General features: G+C 41.4%; 1 protein-coding gene across 1 annotated transcript in view; it reads right to left on the bottom strand.

Moving 5' to 3' along the window:
- Nucleotides 1-2,823: 2,823 nt before the first annotated feature.
- LOC311131065 (coiled-coil domain-containing protein 18-like) overlaps nucleotides 2,824-20,810 on the bottom strand; it is a gene marked incomplete at both ends in the record, with an annotated part of 40,770 nt that continues 22,783 nt past the window's right edge. The window contains 7 exon segments of the mRNA XM_084163882.1: nucleotides 2,824-2,879; nucleotides 2,882-2,972; nucleotides 3,142-3,354; nucleotides 3,705-3,842; nucleotides 4,089-4,226; nucleotides 17,858-17,974; nucleotides 18,174-18,294. Coding sequence (XP_084020008.1) covers nucleotides 2,824-2,879; nucleotides 2,882-2,972; nucleotides 3,142-3,354; nucleotides 3,705-3,842; nucleotides 4,089-4,226; nucleotides 17,858-17,974; nucleotides 18,174-18,294 — 874 coding nt within the window.

Raw genomic sequence — 20,810 nt, 5'->3', positions numbered from 1 at the left:
GGGTCTGGCTCTCGACCCGGAATCTGCCCCTCCGACTGCTCTGCCGGAAGCTGAGCCCATGGTTTGTGGGGCCGTTCAAAGTCCTGAGGAGGATAAACGAGGTTCCCTATAGGTTATTACTCCCACCAGATTATCGTATTAACCCCTCATTCCATGTGTCTCTCCTCAGGCCAGTGGTGGCTGGTCCGCTCCAGGAGTCTGAGGTGCGGGAGGTCCCTCCGCCTCCTCTGGACATCGAGGGGGCCCCGGCGTACTCCGTCCGTTCCATCTCGGAATCGAGGCGTCGGGTGGGGGGCCTTCAGTACCTCGTGGAGTGGGAGGGGTACGGTCCGGAAGAGCGGTGCTGGGACCCGGTGAGGGATATCCTCGATCCCTCCCTGTTGCGGGATTTCCACCGTCGCCATCCGGCTCGCCCTGCTCCGTGTCGTCCTGGACATCCCCGAGGCCGGTGTCGGCGCGCTGCTGGAGCTGCGCGTCAAGGGGGGTTACTGTCACGACTTCCTCCGAAGCTGCCTCCTCTCCTGGTTCGGGCAGGCTTCGGCGTTCGTCGTCACCGGCTTTCTAGCCACTGCTGCTCCTCATCTCATCATTCCATTTGTTTTGTCTGGTTCATATCCCCTCATCAGTACTTGTATAAGTGTTCCCTCTGCCCCCTTGTCCTTGTGTGTGATTGTTTATTGTGAGGAGAGTGTAGCTCGGTTGAGCTCCGTGTATTTTGTATTGCCGGGGTATTTTTCCCTGTGTGCCAGTTTGGTTCCAGTGAGCCTGTTTTGCGCACTGGACTGTTTGACACATTTCTGCGTAACTCTGTATTCCAGAATAACTTCTGTATTCTGTGATTTACCCTCCTGTGCCTGACTCCTTCAAATCACCCATCACACCTCCCCTTCATCTACACTGATTGAAGTGGATTTAACAGGTAACATCAATAAGGGATAATAGCTTTCACCTGGTCAGTCTATGTCATGGAAAGAGAAGGTGTTCTTAATGTTTTGTATACTCAGTGTGTACAACATTTATGTGAAAACAATCAACCAGGTTACAGGAGTGCAGTTCCACCTGCAGAAATAACCTGGCAGCTGGCAGAGAGAGGTGGCAGGACACCAGAACTGAAACCCAACAAGCTTTTCATTTAATATTCCCCCTGAAATCCACACAGATCCCTCTAAATGCCCTCTGCATGCAGCTTACCATTGAATATGCAAGATATTCTTATGAAAAAGGATCAAATCTGAGGGTAAAAAGATTATAGAACAATTTTGGAGAATGAAAACCCTAACCAGTGCATTAAGAATAAGCCTGTTGGTTTCTTCTTCGTCTTCTTCTTCGTCTTTGCACTATGAATTGCAGTGAATTTGACAGTAACTTACAGCCAGCTCATTGGCAAGTAAGTTACTGTATTTCATATTGCAGCAAATATAGGCTCTTACAAGGCACGCCTCAAAATATGTTAATGAGTCAGAAACAACAATACCATATTTGTACCATCTTTGCACCCACAAGTGGTCAAAAGGTTTTTGGCACTACAAAAATACGGTATGGTACTGAATTTTGTGGGGTGGAATTACAGTATCATTAGAAATACAGCAATTATTTTCCCACCCACATTTTCCCATAATGTACCATAATTTAAAGTATGCTACAGTAAAATGTTTCACAGTATTTTACTGTTGATAATACCCAAAATTACTGTATGCATTACAGTTTTCCATTACAGTGTGTGAAAATAAAAGTTTTTGTCAGGGACCCTTAGAAGGAAGAGGAAGAATACTGTCTTGAACAGAGAGAGATAAAAAGACAAAGTGTCCAGCTCAGGAACCAAATTTATGCATTTTGGTTCAAACAACAAGAGATTAAATCAAGTGTGATGCCTAAAGAATGTGGCTGAACATTGGCAGTTTAAGTTCAGCAGCTTGGCTGTAGCATCCCAACTGGCACCCTATTCCCTATATAGTGCACTACTTTTTACCTATATGGCTCTGGTCAAAAGTAGTGCACTGTATAGGGAATATGTTGCCACTTGACTGCAGCCTGTGTCTCTGGCTGCTATTGTGTGCTGCTGAGCTGTCAGCAGCTGGGGTATTTGGCCACTTTGTTCCCCACGTGGCAGTGTGACAGAGGGGGAAGTCATGCACCTCTGCCCTGGGATGACTGAGGGCTAGCAGTCGCCTCAGGTTAGGGCTGGGTCCATCACCATCACTCCTCCTACCACAGACTGCTGCCTCAGCACATTCTGCTGCTATTGTCTGTTGTATACACTTTTCAGAGACGAGTGCACACACTCGCAGGCACGTGTGGGAGCACACACATGCTGTCACAAACACACACACACACACACACACAGACAGACACACGTGTACACACACACACACAAACACTTATATAAAAGTAGTGCACACTATAGGGGATAGGGTGCCATTTGTGATACAGACAGATTGCTTTGCTCCATACTGCCTAGGATCATAAGGAACCTTACATAGCCACTCCTAGGATGAGTAAGGGAAGAGATTTGGAGGTAGCATTAGGATCAAATCGCCTGCAGATGCTGCTCTGTTTAATTTCCTGCAAAGAGCAGCTCTTCTCCCTGCAGCAATAATAACGGCACAGATCACTTGGAACAGAGAAATAAGGGCGTAACACTGCTGTAACACTGCCACGTTTAACAGTGGTTTAGCATATGTTGTCAATAATTATCATTGGTCTTTAGACCTCATCTACAATACAATAAAAACAAAAGCAATTAACTTGTCCGAAAGTATTTTATCTCATATTCAAAATATAATTATATTTGTCGACAAAGGTATTCTTTATCTGTCTTCTCTCTTACTTTGGGGTGGTGGTAGGAGTAGGGAGGGGGCTGTAGGGTTGTGACCTGATAAAGAGGTCAGACCAGAGCGAACAGCTATTTTATGGAGCTCCGTGCTTCTCTCAAAGCTGGAGATCTTGGTCCTTAGACGTGTCATTTCGGATTCCTGATCCCCCCCACCCAAAATAAAGATAATTATAATAAGACCTACTGTTTCATTTTTCTGACTTCACCACAATCAATAGGTATGGCAACTCCAAGATAATTAACTATCAAATAAACATTAGCTGATGTTAGTTGGAGTCATACAAGGGGATATTCCTTTACAGCTCTACCTTGATGAGCAGGGCCTCGCTGGTGCTCTGCAGCAGCTGTTCTCTGGTGTTGAGTTCTGCAAGCAGGGCGGCGGTGTTGCGCTGGGCCTCCTCAAGCTCCAGTCTGCTATGCTGTAGTTCAGAGGTCAGCTGATCCTGGGAGCAGCGCAGGGTGGAGGAGACACACTCTGACGCCTTCAGCACCTCCGCCTGGCTCTCCTGTAGAGCTGACAGCTGGAGGAGGAGAAGAGACCCCCATTGGTTTAACACAAGGGACTCATGCTCATTGTCAGTACTCAAGAGACTTAGAAGACTGTCCCTCTTATCTAATGCTTTTCTGAATCCGAGGATCCAACAAAAACAGAGGATCTATTTAGTCAACTGAGATGTATAATAACCCCAAAATACTCAATTCAAACGGGAGGATAGACCTGGGAATTTAGCAGATAATTCCTAGGAGAAACTCAGTATAAAAGGGTTAAAGTTTGAACCCCTCTACTGAAATTTGGTAATTTCTAGGAAGTTTGATGTGAATGTAACTAAACAGACAGTTATTATGACCTAATGTAGGAGGCTCTAGCTACCTCATTCTGTTGCATCCATCTCAGTGTGTCTAGCTCCAGTCTGAGGGAGGCCACTGTGGCCTGGAGTCTGGCCTCAGTCTGGGCAGTCTGCTCCTCCATCCTCCCCTGCTCCTCCTCCATATGCCTGGCATGGTTCTCCTGTCACCAATATCACCCAGAGGAACAGGCATTAGTACCGTTATGTGCCGCACTCCAGTATCTGTAGCATCTAGTAGATGTTTTACAGCACCTAGTACAAACAATGATACTCTTGCCTGCTCAAAGGTGGAATTATTTACTGTAAGTACCACAGCTGAATTATATCACGCCACGGACATGTGCTCTTATGTGGGAGACAATAAGAGGGTGTTGTGAGTGGGTCATTGAATTCGAATTGGGTTAAACCTTTTCACGGCATAACTGAACACGTTCTTCTAGCTGTATTGCCAGGCTCTCACAGCGACTACGCATCTCCTGGTTGTGAGATGTCCTCTGGAGCTTCTCCCTGCAAAGAAACAGCTGCTGACCCTGGACTAAGGCTTCCTGATGGCCAAACACACACACACACACACACACACACAAACACAAACACAAACAGTTGGACAAATACTGTAGCTACAGTACACAGATGACTTACAGAAAGATAGTCAAATGAGAGGCCCATATTGACAAAAGAAGAGTAGATGTTGGGTAAGCACTCAGAAATAGACACTGATGTCGACTGCTGAGGCAACATTTTGAGACAAAGCTGTCAAAACTGAAGCCCTTGGTAAACTTGTTTTTGTTGAGTGATAACAGTAGTGTAACAACAAGATATACACATGGTTTATACTGCAGATACCGTATTCCATTGTTTTGTTGAAACTTTTTGGGGCTACTCAATTATCATAATTGCATAACTGTCATAGCATTGCCATTTATCATACTTCTGAAAAGTGTTCCTTTCCCCACACATACCACATATCAGCATGAGTACTTCTTATGCCTCTAACAAAGGAACATTCCATGCCACAGTTGATATAAAAGAGATAAAGGTCAGCTGAAGGGACTTCATTATGTAAAATACAAGGAATCTGTAGGAGATGATAACTGGGCCCAATGTAGCAGCCCAGTGAATTAGTGGTGAAACTATCATAGTGTGTGGTGTGTGGAAGTAGACATTAGAGTGAGTGTGTGTGTGTGTGTGTGTTATTGTGGTCAGGTTGTGTGTGTGATGGTGCTGTAATTTACAGTGTTAGATAATAAGCCTAACATTCCGTTAAACTGAGTAACTCATTCTCACGCTGCCCTCTCTCTGAGAACCACAAGGACAACACAAGGACAACAGCCTCCTCCTGTCCCACTGTGGATGTGTTGACAAAGATGCTACATGGGAAAGATGGGTTTGGATGGTGGGATAAATGGCAGTGTCCAAGTGTTGAAACAAATTACTCCCCCCAGGGAATCTGGTTAGAACACCCATGAGACTACAGAGCAGTGTTGTGTTCGAGACCACCTAAAGCGAGACTGATTCAATACCAAGACCGGAGCAAATTGAGTCCGAGTCAAGACCAAGACCGGAGGGGGGACGAGACCGAGTCAAGACCGAGACCGGGAGGGGGACAAGGCGTCCGAGACCGAGTCAAGACCGAGACCAGTTCAAGACCATGATTGTTATTTTGTCAAATCAAATCACCCCCGTAATAAGAGTTCAAAATGTCCAGTATTTCTGTGTTCATATTTCAGAACAACATGTGGATTCTTTAGACATTCAGAATAGTGAAAAAAATACATGCTGAGGGTAAATAGAGCCACTCTACAAATTATTACTAACCCAAACACAGTGGGGAACAATGGGCCTTCTATGCCTTCAAAGAAGGGCTTAGGATTTATAAAATAATGATTATAATGATAATATAATAATAATTATATTATTATTTTCAATGTTGTTCTGATTTAATCTCTTCAGTTTTTGCTGGAAAGGAAAGGGTTAACTCTGAAGCGAAAAAAAGATCCAATCAGGATTTGTCTTTGCTGGTCTCTGGGGAGATAAATCTAGCTAGCTAAGTCAGCCATTGGCTAGGCCATCAGAAGCTAAATAAAGGCATCTGCCATTCACCTTTATTAGGGCATAATTTTGGAGTGACAGTGGAATCAACCAATCACATTGACTTAATGGGTGGGACCGTTTTGACAAAAACCCAACAGGTCACTGCGCAATAGGCCCTTTTCACGATGACGTCATCTAACTTCCGCCTTTCCGCGTAGCAGGTTAACTTCACTTCCGTTCGCCCGTAACCTGAGACTTCTCAACGAAAATACAACTGTTGACCACTAACTAGCAAGCTAGCTACTTGAAGAAATTCCAAAAGGTACGTTTAAGTTAAATTAGTAAAGTTAAGAGTAATAATGTTTACGTATATGCAATGGTTTGTAACTTGCTAACGTTATTGTTAATTCATAATTGTTCACTGCCTTAGTTACTTAAAAGTGGGCTAACGTTAGCTAACAACAACTTAGTACCAGATACCGATAACGTTAAAAGGTAGCGTTACATTGCTGCCTGGCTGTAATGTAACAAGTTTACTTAGCTAGCTATCTAACCCTTTGTTAGGCAGTTAGTTTATTCATGAATGTATAGTAACTCACCTATTCAAATACTGTTGTGCATGATAGCTAGATAAATATTGATTCCTGGTCAAAGCTGAATGTTAATTTAGCTGTTTCTTTTCTCCCGGTGTCTGTATCGCAACAGTATCCCATCCAACACCGAAGCATGGCACAATCTTCGAGAAGATGCTATTGCAGTGTACCATTTTGTTCAAACAACAAACAGAAATTCCCGTATCTGAGTTTTCACGATTTCCCTGTTGATGGAGAAATACGTGCCCGTTGGGTGAGGGCGATCAGGAGAGATGAGGGACCAAGTTTTAAGATTCTTCGTGGGAGCACCTTTGTTTGCAGTCAGCACTTTCCCCCTGAGGATAGATACACCCTATTTTATAGGGTGCACTGGTAAGAAAGCACAGACCCAAATGGCACAGGGCCAAATTTAGAGTCCACCAAATTAAGGCCCTCAAGCCCGTGCAGCAATTTGCAAATCCCTGGTTGTGGACGGATGTCTTTCAGTTTCTCAGCACTGGCCATGACGTGAGGATCCGGAATAGGCCCTGGCATGAAAGTGAGATATGTCAAGTTTAGATTTCATTAAATGCCACCTTATCTTTTTCACTAAAAAAGACACCCACACTCATCCAGTCTCGTACATGCTTCTAATACAAATAAAAAAATATCCACTGAAAGTCTATATAAAAAGTAACAAATAATAATCACTTTTATGTTTGTATTATTTTAGAAATGCACTAAAGTCTTTGTGCTCTAGTACAGGCGGGGGCTCATTCAGACTCACCATCATAGGCTCGGTACAGTGTGCACTTCACACCAGCTCTGACACTTGTTTTTTTCTTAGCCGCTGGTTTACACACCGCCATATCATTGGTGGCCTCTGGTACAATTCCCTGTGATATAATAATGATGAACAATACATTGTCAAAAGTCAATACAAACTGCAAAGTTCTGCATCAGTGTAACAAATAATGTCTGACCTGTGTCCTAGGCCGGTGCCAGGTCTGCAGTGCGCTGGTGCATGACAGAGGCAATGGCACTGTCTTAAAGCCCATGGTAACATAGTGAGCACTTTGAAAAAGAAGTGCTACTATGTGATTACATAGTGCTTTCCCAGCAGAGCAGGAACATGACATGTGATTGAGTACCACAGGAACCTCTGCAGAGTCTAGTGTAACCTGTTCATAGAGACATAACAATTAGTGCTGTACTTACAAAACATTTTTTCTGCGTTTCATTATAAACTACTGTACACAATTTTCAAAACCCAATTTCTTTTTTTAATTAAGAAAAATTGGCTGTTCTGAAACCTTTGACAAGTAGTGCCAACACTTATCGAAAATTTGAACATTTTGAGTTATCACAGAATCTTTCCCAGTCTTTATTGCCGTCAACAACCCACATCGGTTTGTAAGAATTTCGTTGTGTATTAAGTTTAATGATACAAAATCAGAGCTCAGACTGAGAAACAAACTGATCCACAGTGGAACTTTGTGGAATCATTCTTATTAAATCTGCAACCGCAGCAAAACACAACAAAAAGAAAACTTATCTATCTTAACCTATCTTATCATAATGTTAGAGAACTGTTTATCTGAGAAACCTGAAGCCGATGAGCCTCCTCATTTTTCTTCATGGACCTGTAACATCGCCCTCTCACTGTCACCTCACCGTTAACTACACTTGAGACTGTTTCAATACAGTGATTGGGAGAAAGGGCGCAGCATTAGCCATTAATACATTACTGACTCTTATCTTACGGTCGATACAAACAGCAGTAATATTAAAAAGAGGCTGCAAAACAGAAACTCGTCAGCTCATAACCTTCGCTAGCATAGGGCTAATTTAAGCTAAATAAAGATAAACACGTACCTTCATAATCAAACAGGTAACCTTCAACGAAGAACTTGTAGCCTTTATCAAGCTTCGATCTTGAAGTAAGGGACCACTTGTCAGCAAGTCGTTCTACGTCGTTAAGTCGTATTGGTGGCAGATGTGAAAGGGACTGGGTGAACTCCATAATGATGTGCTACTAGCTAAGCGTTCCTAAGCGACACCGGATGTAAACATAACCTGCATCGCGGCAGAACGGAAGTTGTCTGACGTCACGTGAAAAGGGCCTATAGGGAGCAGTAGTTTTCCCCCGGTCTAGCTAGCTAGTTTTTGTTGTTGCTAATTTGTTAGCTTCTCCCTTTTCAATAATAACTTTCAACAAGAAGTGAAGTTTCAAATGATCATCATCTGGTGAGTGGAATAAATTATGTATGAAATATTGTTGCATTTAAAGTGAAACTGACAGCATTTTAGCAACATGAAATCTTATTAAAATCTGTTCATATACACCCCCAGGAAGAATATGACAAAAAATCTGACAAGCGACCACTTAGATATGGTCATTTTCACAAATTCTTAGAATGTTTGGGAATTAAGTATACTAAGGCATTTGTGAAAATTCTATAGCAATATAGAGTGGGAAAGGGGCTGTGCGTTTGCACAATTAATGGACACTGCAGTAAATAAAACCGAATAAAAGCATCTGTCTTGTCCAGGACCGGAGTCTACGCAGACCGGTGCGCTATAGCCAATCAGAGCTACAGTAGGCCTTAATATAAACAAGCCATTTACCACACGGGCCTGCCATCATTCACTTTGAACTGGACTGTGTGTTTACAGGCAGTTGCAACAGCGTGACTTTAGATCATTAGAACGCATTCGCCAAAAGTCACAAAATACACCTGAATGGATTTCTGCAAATATGTAAACACCACGGGAGTCCTCTTGCATTTGGGATCTTTACAGTCCTATTGATCAAACAACCATGAAAAGCTAGGCTCTCTCCCGCAATTATCCACATCAACAAGATCAACAACTAATGCTAGCCAGAACAAGATGAGCTAAAATCTAACAAAGGAACATTAGATAAACCCTCTCAAACTTTTTCAGCTAGTTGGCCATCAGAATTGCACTGAAAAACAATGGGGAATTGTAGCCTCCTCGTCCTTCTGCAACTTGCCTGCCAATGCATGCTTGTCCCAATCAAGCACCCAAGCTAACTGGCTAAAGTTGGCTAGCTTGATAGCTAGCTACTTCCAGACACAAATGAGAGAACACCTCACTCTGACTATTTTACTCGCCGTAGCAGAGCTGGTTAGGCTGTTTACATGATATCTAGAGCGTTCTTGACTAAATATTACTTTTTTTGCCTACGTTTACTGACACCGGTCATATTCAGCGGGTGTTGCACGTTCGTAACTTAATCAGTTGTTCTGCCCTCTGGCACACTCAGACGAGAGTAGATAGCCAGAGTGAATTTGCGAATGTAAGAGATATGCTAACTGGATAACAGTCGTTCAAGTTCTTGCTAGCTAACCTAATGACACCTGCATCTAGCTGTGTATAGCCACCGAAAACCGATATGAGGAGATGGCATGACATCCTCCTAGCAGCTAGCAAGCTATCTAGCTAATGTTAGGCTCCGTGTTTTTAGCTTGCTACATAAATAGATACGCTAGCCTATTAGCCACGTTATGACTAACTTGTGATCATTGCCCTTGCTAGTTTGATTGTATTGACATTCCCAGCATTAGTTACATTCGTTCATTTTTGTCCAGAATATTGAGTCATTGAAACTGAAACGGTGCATCTTGAATGGAGGCAGCAAACAATGTACCAGGCCAGCTGTGATTTACAACCTGATTTCAATATTTTTTGGACTACCAAGAAATGTGTTGGTGAATTATATTAACCATGCATTGAACTGCATCCATTTATTCTGCCAACAATGCCTTAGTGTACGTCATGGAACGTTGAGTCAAATCAAAACTATTTTTAAAACCTCTTATGAAGTTGGTTTTGTAGCACAAACTGGGAATTTTATATTTTTTACTAATATTATGATTGTCTGTTTGTTTCATATCTGCAAAGTAGTTAAAACACTGTCAGTTCCACTTTAAACTTTAGGTCACCTGTTACTTTGTGTGCTAAACATGAAATGTTTTTTGCAATGGGAAGTAATAGTTGTAAATGTCTTGCTTAATGGTTGTGTTTTTGTATTCTTATGATTGGGACCTACTGGCTTATTATGTCAGAGTTTATGGACTGCTTATCCTTTAATATCATGCTGTGTGTGACTGCTGTCTTTCCATCGGCCCTATGCAGTGGTGTAGTGGTGCCTGGAGAAGTGGGTATACTCTAATCTTGCCAAAAAGTTCCCAAACAGCCTGCCCAGCGAAGGAATGGCACCCTTGTGAAAACTCCTATGTTTTCCTATGTTTTTTTATATGTTTTCCTATAGAGTTTTCTGATTTTCATTTTCAAATTTACACTCTTTTTATAGTAAAAATACAAAAATGTCCACAACAACGCTTAAACCACATCAATCTGATAGGATGGGCCTGTCGGGACCTGGCTCCCCAGTGGGTGGGCCTGTGTCCACCCCATCCATGTCTATGCCCCTGATGCAAACAGTGCATGATGACAATTGCGCATCACAAATAGCCTACTAACCAACACTTCGGAGTGAAGGTGAAATTACAGAGGAGGAACTTCTGGATGCAATTAAAGACTTTAAGTCCGGGAAAACTCCAGGGTTGGATGGCATACCAGTCGAGGTATACCAAACCTTTTTTGATATACTAAGAGGACCGTTATTAGCATGTTTTAACCACTCCGATGTAAATGGTAGATTATCTGACACTCAAGAAGAAGGTCTGATCTCATTATTACTGAAACAGGATACAAGTGGAAAATATAAAGATCCAGTCCATTAAAAAAATTGTGATGCAAAAATTCTAGGAAAATGTATAGCGCATAGAATTAAAAAGGTATTGTCGGATATTATTCATTCTAATCAGACAGGTTTTTTACATGGAAGATACATTGGAGAAAATATAAGGCAAGTATTGGAAACAATAGAACACTATGGAAAATCTGGGAACCCAGGCCTGCTATTCATAGCAGACTTCGAAAAGGCATTTGATAAAGTACGACTGGGGTTTATATATAAATGCCTGGACCATTTCAATTTTGGAGAATCTATTATAAAATGGGTCAAAATCATGTATAGTAACCCTAGGTGTAAAATAGTAAATAATGGCTATTTCTCAGAAAGTTTTAAACTGTCAAGAGGAGTGAAACAAAGTTGTCCACTATCGGCATATCTATTTATTGTGGCCATCAATATGTTAGCTATTAAAATCAGATCCAACAATAATATCAGGGGATTAGAAATCCAGGGCTTAAAAACAAAGGTGTCATTGTACGCTGATGATTCATGTTTTCTTTTAAATCCACAACTAGAATCCCTCCACAGCCTCATAGAGGATCTAGATACATTTTCTAACCTCTCTGGATTACAACCAAATTATGACAAATGTACTATATTACGTATTGGATCACTAAAAAATACAATTTGTACATGACCATGTAGTTTACCAATAAAATGGTCTGATGGTGATGTGGATATACTCGGAATACATATCCCAAAGGAAATAAATGATAACAAATAATAACAAGATAACTAATAATGTAAGCATACTGTGTCCATAATAAGTATATAGGTTGTAGGTTGAGAGCTTTTGTGAAAGAGCACAGTTAGAAAGATATGGCATATAGAAGCAAACCGGATGGACATCATGAAAATGATCGGAGAGGATGAGAGTAGAGGAAGTTCAGGAGAAAAAACAAAAAATATATAATTATTGTAAAATTGACTGTGTCCATAAAATTTAGATAGTAGGTATAAGCTGGAAGTAGAGGCCTAAGCATTGTTGTTCACTAGTTTACTCCAAGTAGGGAAAGGGTGGTGGGGTTGGAAAGTAATAAAGGGGAATAAAAAAATTAAAAAAACGTAAGATAAAAGACTATTAAAAATAAATATAAAAAAAAAAAAAACACTTCGGACTGAACTTTTTCAATACCTGGTTTGCATACCCATTGTTGTCTTAGTTAGCATTTACTGGTAGATACCATAAGTTGAAACGTCTTTCCTACACTACCAGCTACCGATGTCATTCTTCTGTGAGCTGCTCCATGCCAAAATCAGTTGAGAGCTGCACACTCTTGCTGCCTGCAGTTGATATTCCGCTGAAACTAGGCTATGTGTGCGGCGCACATGTAAATATATTTCACGTGCTTTGCGAATGTGTAGGCTACTTTGTGCATGATTTCTCTATTGTACTACATAATTGATAAGTTGTATACCTCCTCTACACTACTTTGATATGCTACATACTACACTACATATACAGTGGGGAGAACAAGTATTTGATACACTGCCGATTTTGCAGGTTTTCCTACTTACAAAGCATGTAGAGGTCTGTAATTTTTATCATAGGTACACTTCAACTGTGAGAGACGGAATCTAAAACAAAAATCCAGAAAATTGCATTGTATGATTTTTAAGTAATTAATTTGCATTTTATTGCATGACATAAGTATTTGATACATCAGAAAAGCAGAACTTAATATTTGGTACAGAAACCTTTGTTTGCAATAACAGTGATCATACGTTTCCTGTAGGTCTTGACCAGGTTTGCACACACTGCAGCAGGGATTTTGGCCCACTCCTCCATACAGACCTTCTCCAGATCCTTCAGGTTTCGGTGCTGTCGCTGGGAAGTACGGACATTCAGCTCCCTCCAAAGATTTTCTATTGAGTTCAGGTCTGGAGACTGGCTAGGCCACTCCAGGACCTTGAGATGCTTCTTACGGAGCCACTCCTTAGTTGCCCTGGCTGTGTGTTTCAGGTCAATGTCATGCTGGAAGACCCAGCCACGACCCATCTTCAATGCTCTTACTGAGGGAAGGAGGTTGTTGGCCAAGATCTCGCAATACATGGCCCCATCCATCCTCCCCTCAATACGGTGCAGTTGTCCTGTCCCCTTTGCAGAAAAGCATCCCCAAAGAATGATGTTTCCACCTCCATGCTTCACGGTTGGGATGGTGTTCTTGGGGTTGTACTCATCCTTCTTCTTCCTCCAAACACGGCGAGTGGAGTTTAGACCAAAAAGCTCTATTTTTGTCTCATCAGACCACATGACCTTCTCTCATTCCTCCTCTGGATCATCCAGATGGTCATTGGCAAACTTCAGACGGGCCTGGACATGCGCTGGCTTGAGTAGGGGGACCTTGCGTGCGCTGCAGGATTTTAATCCATGACGGCGTAGTGTGTTACTAATGGTTTTCTTTGAGACTGTGGTCCCAGCTCTCTTCAGGTCATTGACCAGGTCCTGCCGTGTAGTTCTGGGCTGATCCCTCACCTTCCTCATGATCATTGATGCCCCACGAGGTGAGATCTTGCATGGAGCCCCAGACCGAGGGTGATTGACCGTCATCTTGAACTTCTTCCATTTTCTAATAATTGCGCCAACAGTTGTTGCCTTCTCACCAAGCTGCTTGCCTATTGTCCTGTAGCCCATCCCAGCCTTGTGCAGGTCTACAATTGTATCCCTGATGTCCTTACACAGCTCTCTGGTCTTGGCCATTGTGGAGAGGTTGGAGTCTGTTTGAGTGTGTGGACAGGTGCATTTTATACAGGTATCGAGTTCAAACAGGTGCAGTTAATACAGGTAATGAGAGGAGGGCTTCTTAAAGAAAAACTAACAGGTCTGTGAGAGCCGGAATTCTTACTGGTTGGTAGGTGATCAAATACTTATGTCATGCAATAAAATGCAAATTAATTACTTAAAAATCATACAATGCGATTTTCTGGATTTTTGTTTTAGATTCCGTCTCTCACAGTTGAAGTGTACCTATGATAAAAATTACAGACCTCTACATGCTTTGTAAGTAGGAAAACCTGCAAAATCGGCAGTGTATCAAATACTTGTTCTCCCCACTGTATATATCAGTAGGGATTAAGAAGTGAGTATATGCAATACCCACTGAAATAAAAAGTGGGTATACGGTTTATACCTGCATATACCCTCCACTACACCACTGGCCCGTTGTGATTTACAAAAAGTGCACTGTTATTATGGTTGCTGTCCTTTCAGAATCACGAACCTGTCACACACTAAAGCAGTGGCGACCCGTAATTAATTTAGCCTGCTGTTCTGACTTGGTGGTGCACATGTAGTCTATAGCCTGTTTTAGAGAAATGTAATCATTGAATATTGTAAGAGCTTTCACTGTCTGCTTATATACCCCTTTATTTATCCTACGGTTCTGACTTCGTGTACAAGGAGAATACGGTAAGAGCGGCCCATGTTCTGAATTCTGTTGCTGTACATTTCAAAAGTGCTGAACAAATAGTTATATTGACTAGGTCCGTCCTAGCTCGCTCATTAATGTCTTAATCGAAATTACGGATTGCCTCTTATCTGCTCGTCGACCCCTTATGCCATAGTTTGTACATCCCAATTGCCAGTAGAAACCACATTTGTTTAAGCAAGTCAGCCATATCAGCTATGTTTTATTTAAAGGCAGTAAACGAGGCTGAATGGACTGTTTCGCTGCCAGACAAAGCTCTGCTGATAGCCAGGTGTAGCAGTGGTAAGGATTCACTCCATGAAAGCTTTGCTATTGGGACAGCTTTATGTAGGCCCTAAAAGTTTGTGGGCACCGTTTGTCACTGTTATAGTGCAATTAATGTATTGTTTAGTGTTGTGTTGTGGCTTTGCTGGCATGCATCTACACTTTTATGGAATTTTTTAGTTTGCCCCACCAAGATTTACATGCTAAAATTGCCACTGCACTGAAGGCCTATAGGTTCACCACTGCGCAAATATGTCTATAATAGATAAGGCTGTTTAGATAGGAATGTTTTTTTTACCCCAATTTCGATCTTGTCTCATCGCTGCAACTCCCCAATGGGCTCGGGAGGCGAAGGTCAAGTCAAGCGTCCTCCGAAACATGACCCGCCAAACCGCGCTTCTTAACACCCGCCCGCTTAACCCGGAAGCCAGTCACACCAATGTGTCGGAGGAAACACCGTTCAACTGACGACCTAGGTCAGCCTGCAGGTGCCCGGCCCGCCACAAGGAGTCGCTAGAGCACGATGAGCCAAGTAAAGCCCCCCCCCCCGGCCAAACCCTCCCCTAACCTGGACGATGCTGGGCCAATTGTGCGGTGCCCTAAGGGACTCCCGATCACGGCCGGTTGTGATACAGCCCTGGATCAAACATGGGTCTGCAGTGACGCCACTAGCACTGCGATGTAGCGCCTTAGACCGCTGCGCCACTCTGGTGGCCCAAGATATGTTTCAAGAAAGGAGTGTAGATATTTGCCCCGGCGAAGCGGTTTTATGCGCTGACTGAATGGAAGCTGATAATTATGAGTTTTTATTTTACTCCACTGGTCTCGGGAAGAAATTACAAGTCCTCACTGTCTGAGTCAAGACTGAGTACAAATGTATCCGACACCGAAACACAACCGAAACACTCAATATGTGGTCTCGAGACCTGACTCGAGTACTACAACACTGCTACAGAGATTGTACTGTTTGTCTCTCTCTGAGGTTCTACTATAATGAACTTGCACTGGGTCTTTCTGAGACAAACACGCATTGCAACAGAGCCATGCAGTCATTGGTGGTGGATGATGCGATTATCCCCTTACTATGTAAAGCGCTTTAAGCAATTGGAAAAGCATAATATAAATCAGAGTTTCCCAAACACTACACAGCTGATTTAAATAACCAACTCATCATCAAGCTTTGATTATTTGAATCAGCTGTGTAGTGCTTGGGCAAAAACAAAATGTGCACCCAGGGGGGGCCCCAGGACCGAGTTTGGGAAACCCTGATATACATAACCCTAACGCATGATATACATAACCCTAATAAATTATTATTAGCCATACATCCACTGTCCTCCAGCATGGAGACACACTGACTCTACCTTCTCCAGGTTCTCCTTTCCCTGCAGTTGTTTCTGTATCAACTCCAGCCTCTCACTCAGAAACTCCACCTGACAGACACACACAAACTCATGTGAACCACTAGACTACACTAGATCCACTAACCACACAATTTGCACTTCAGAAAGTCTTCACACCCTTTTACTTTTCCCACATTTTGTTGTGTTACAGCCAGAATTTAAAATTGATTAAATTGAGATTGTTTGTCACTGGCCTACACACAATACCCCATAATGTCAAAGTGGAATTATGTTTTTCAAAATGTTTACAAATTAATTAAAAATAAAAAGCTGAAATGTCTTGAGTCAATTTGTATTCAACCCCTTTGTTATGGCAAACCTAAATAAGTTCAGGAGTAAAAATGTGCTTAAGTTGCATGGACTCACTCTGTGTGCAATAATAGTGTTTAACAATATTTTGAAATGACTACCTCATCTTTGTACCCCACACATACAATTATCTGTAAGGTTCCTCAGTCGAGCAGTGTATTTCAAACACAGATACAACCACAAAGACCAGGGAGGTTTTCCAATGCCTCGCAAAGAAGGGTACCTATCCGTAGATGGGTAAAAAATAAGAAAAAAGCTGACATTGAATATCCCTTTGAGCATAGTGAAGTTATTAATTACACTTTGGATGGTGTATCTATACACCCAATCACTACAAAGATACAGGCGTACTTCCTAACTCAGTTGCCAGAGAGGAAGGAAACCACTCAGGGATTTCACGAGTTTAATGGCTGTGACTGAAAGGAGAAAACTGAAAATGGATCACCAACATTGTAGTTACTCCACAATACTAACCTAATTGACAGAGTGAAAAGAAGGAAGCCTGTACAGAATAAAAATATGGTTATGCTCGTAATCGTTAAGGACTGGGGAGTTTTTCTGGATAAAAAAGAAACGGAATGGAGCTAAGCACAGCAAGAATCCTAGGAGGAAAACCTGGTTCAGTCTACTTTCCCAAAAAATGTTTGTGGTCATACGCACATCCTTAAAAACTTAGGTGCTAGGCTTTCCACCAGACACTAGGAGATTAGTTCACCTTTCAGCAGGACAATAACCTAAAACACAAGGCCAAATCTGCACTGGAGTTGCTTATCAATAAGACAGTGAATGTTCCTGAGTGACCAAGTTACAGTTTTGACTTTTCTGCTTGAAAATCTATGGCAAGACCTGAAAATGGTTGTCTAGCAATCAATTTGACAGAGCTTGAAGAATTTTGAAAAGAATAATGGGCAAATGTTACAGAATCCAGGTGTGGAAAGCTCTTAGAGACTTACCCAGAAAGACTCACAGCTGTAATCGCTGCCAAATGTATTGAATACTTCAAGACATAATCGTGTTTTATTTTTCATGAATTATTTACAAATGTTATAACTTTTCTTCAACTTTGACAGAGTATTGTGTCGGTCATTGACAAAAAAATACAATTAAATCAATTTTAATCCCACTTTGTAACACAACAACATTTGGAAAAATTCAAGGGGTGTGAATACTTTCTTAAGGCACTGTATATCAGGTCATCAAAAATGAGTTTGTGTAACACATTTGGCTCTGTTATAATAGTTTACAACAAATTTGCAATAATAGTTTAGCATAGGAGAACATACAACTATTTCAACTATCAGAACCATGTTGCTGATTGACAGAACCTGGTCTACTCAGATGGATTAGTGAGTGGTGTTAACTCAAGAGAGATGTGACGTTAACCTGGTTGGTTCTCTCCTTGGCCTCTCTCTGGGAGATCTCCAGCGCCCCCTGTTGGAGGATGAGCTTCTGCTGCATCTTCTGTGTATGACTCTCTACAGCAGCCTCTAATTTACTGAGCTTGACAAACAGAGAATCACATACATGGATTAAAGAAATTTGGAAAATCATGGCGTTGACGTGAGAAACCATTGTGAGTGATTTTCCATCATATTTGAATAAATAGTAAACCACATATTTAAAAATAAATGGTTGTCTGTGTTATGTAGTCTTGTGTACATATAGTGTGTGTGTGTGTGTGTGTGTTGCTTTGGTGAACCTGGAGGGATTTTAGTTGAAGTTCCTCCTGCCTTTCCTTAATTTCTGTGTCTTTGTCTATAATCTCCTGTTTCTTCTGCTCCAACTCCCTACATTTCTCCTCCAACTGACTCTGTATCTCCCTGGGGAAACAAACACACACATACAGTGGTGAAAAAAGTACGCAAACGTCATACTTGAGTAAAAGTAAAGATACCTTAATAGAAAATGACTGAAGTAAAAGTCACCCAGTAAAATACTACTTGAGTAAAAGTCTAGAAGTATTTGGTTTTACATATACTTAAGTATCAAAAGTAAAAGTATAAAACAATTCTTGTTTTAAACGAAGCATTCGTTGTTTAGTGAATCCACCAGATCAGAGGCAGTAGAGATGGCCATGGGTGTTCACTTGATAAGTGTGTGAATTGGACCATTTCCAGTCCTGCTAAGCATTAAAAATGTAACAAGTACTTTTGAGTGTCAGGGAAAATGTATAGAGTAAAAAGTACATTCTTTTCTTTAGGAATGTAGTGAAGTAAAATTAAAAGTTGTCAAAAATATAAATAGTAAAGTACAGATACCCCAAAAAACGACTTATGTAGTACTTTAGTATTTTTACAGCACTGCACACACACACACACGGGCCCAAAAGTGTATCAACAAAGAAGAGCTGGGCTCAAAACCCCAATATCCAGAAAATCTAAATCCAGAAGGACTAGGGGCATACTGGTAGAGGTATATCCAGCCTTTTTTGATATACTCAAAGCTCCATTGTTCGCTTTAACTGGGATGCTAAACCAGACAAGATAAAGCGTGCCTATCTATATAATGAATATGAATTGGGTGGGTTGAGATTATTAAATATAAAAGCCCTAAACCTCGCTCTAAAAGCATCACTTTTTCAAAAGTTATACTTGAACCCTAAATGGTTCTCAAGTAGATTACTAAGAAAAGCTCATCCATTGTTTAAAAATGGCCTTTTTGCCTTTGTGCAGATTGCCATGTCTCATTTTTGATTTAATTGAAAATATTATTTTCAAAGTATCTCTCTTTTTCATACAAGCATTGCAGAGCTGGCTACACTTTCAATTTAATCCCCCTGAAAAGATAGAACAAATATTACAACAAATATTATGGCTGAAGTCAAATGTGCTGGTTGATAAAATACCTGTATTTATGGGAAAGATGTTTGAAAAGGTATGGAATTATAAAAAAAATCTCGGTGGGGGGGGGCTGGTGGCCTGGCGGTTGGGAGCTTGGGCCGGTGGCTGATGGATCGCTGGTTCGGGTCCCCGTTTTGACCTTGTGGGAGATATGTCGACCTGGTTGCTTCTGTGTGTCGCTCTGGATGGATGACTAATGTGATGTAGTTGTTGAGCGGCTTCACTGCAAGTATATTGTATGTTTTAAATATTCAATAAATTTATTTATTTTTAATTAAAAAGGACTAGGTTCGTGTAAGAGTAGTCTTCTCATTTCACGGAAGTGAAACTTTTGTGATAGCCCTAACTGTACAATAACATCAGTGATTAGTGTTTTGATCAAGGACAGCAGATGATAACCATAGCCTTCTAGCATGTGATGCTGCTGTCTGTGTCGGAGAAAAACACAATGCTAAATTTACTCTGATCACATCTTTGCCATAGGGCTTAGAGTTAGAACGTGAGCGCTGCTTCAGAAACACTCAGCTGACACTAACCAGAGGGAGAAGACCAGGAAAACAGAGAGGCTGCATCCCAAAAGGCACCCTATTCCCTAAATAGTGCACTACATAGAGAATAGGGTGCCATTTTGGACACAACCAGACAAATGACCCCTGCGGCTGTTCGAGACACTGGAACTATCCAAGCAGCAGCGATGCTGCCCTGCAGTTTGGGAGGAATGTACATAGAATGTACCAAGCAACACCCAAACTGATACAACCTCATTCAGAACCTGGTTGTGGTACAACAATGTCTGTATGGTACAAACCAAAAATAGAGAGTGAAGACATTATGTTTATGTCTTAATACACATGTAATACATTGCAGACTGCTGCTTTTGCGGGCAGCTCCCATAGCTCTCTGCAGTGCACTCAGCGTAACTGTGGTAAGATAGCTGATAATACAGTAGTTTCTATAGCAACTTGTCAAGTTCAGTGGTCACACCCATGTGACAACAAGACACAGGAACATAATTTGTGTATATATATATATATATATATATATATATATATATATATATATATATATACACATATACATACAGTGGGGAAAAAAAATATTTAGTCAGCCACCAATTGTGCAAGTTCTCCCACTTAAAAAGATGAGGGAGGCCTGTAATTTTCATCATAGGTACACGTCAACTATGATAGACAAAATGAGAAAAAATATTCCAGAAAATCACATTGTAGGATTTTTAATGAATTTATTTGCAAATTATGGTGGAAAATAAGTATTTGGTCAATATCAAAAGTTTCTCAATACTTTGTTATATACCCTTTGTTGGCAATGACACAGGTCAAACGTTTTCTGTAAGTCTTCACAAGGTTTTCACACACTGTTGCTGGTATTTTGGCCCATTCCTCCATGCAGATCTCCTCTAGAGCAGTGATGTTTTGGGGCTGTCGCTGGGCAACACGGACTTTCAACTCCCTCCAAATATTTTCTATGGGGTTGAG

Source organism: Coregonus lavaretus (genome assembly GCF_964263955.1).
Source record: "Coregonus lavaretus genome assembly, chromosome: 6".
Lineage (NCBI taxonomy): Eukaryota > Metazoa > Chordata > Actinopteri > Salmoniformes > Salmonidae > Coregonus > Coregonus lavaretus.
The sequence above is the reverse complement of the archived record's forward strand: the minus strand, read 5'-3'. Positions and strand labels throughout refer to the sequence as shown.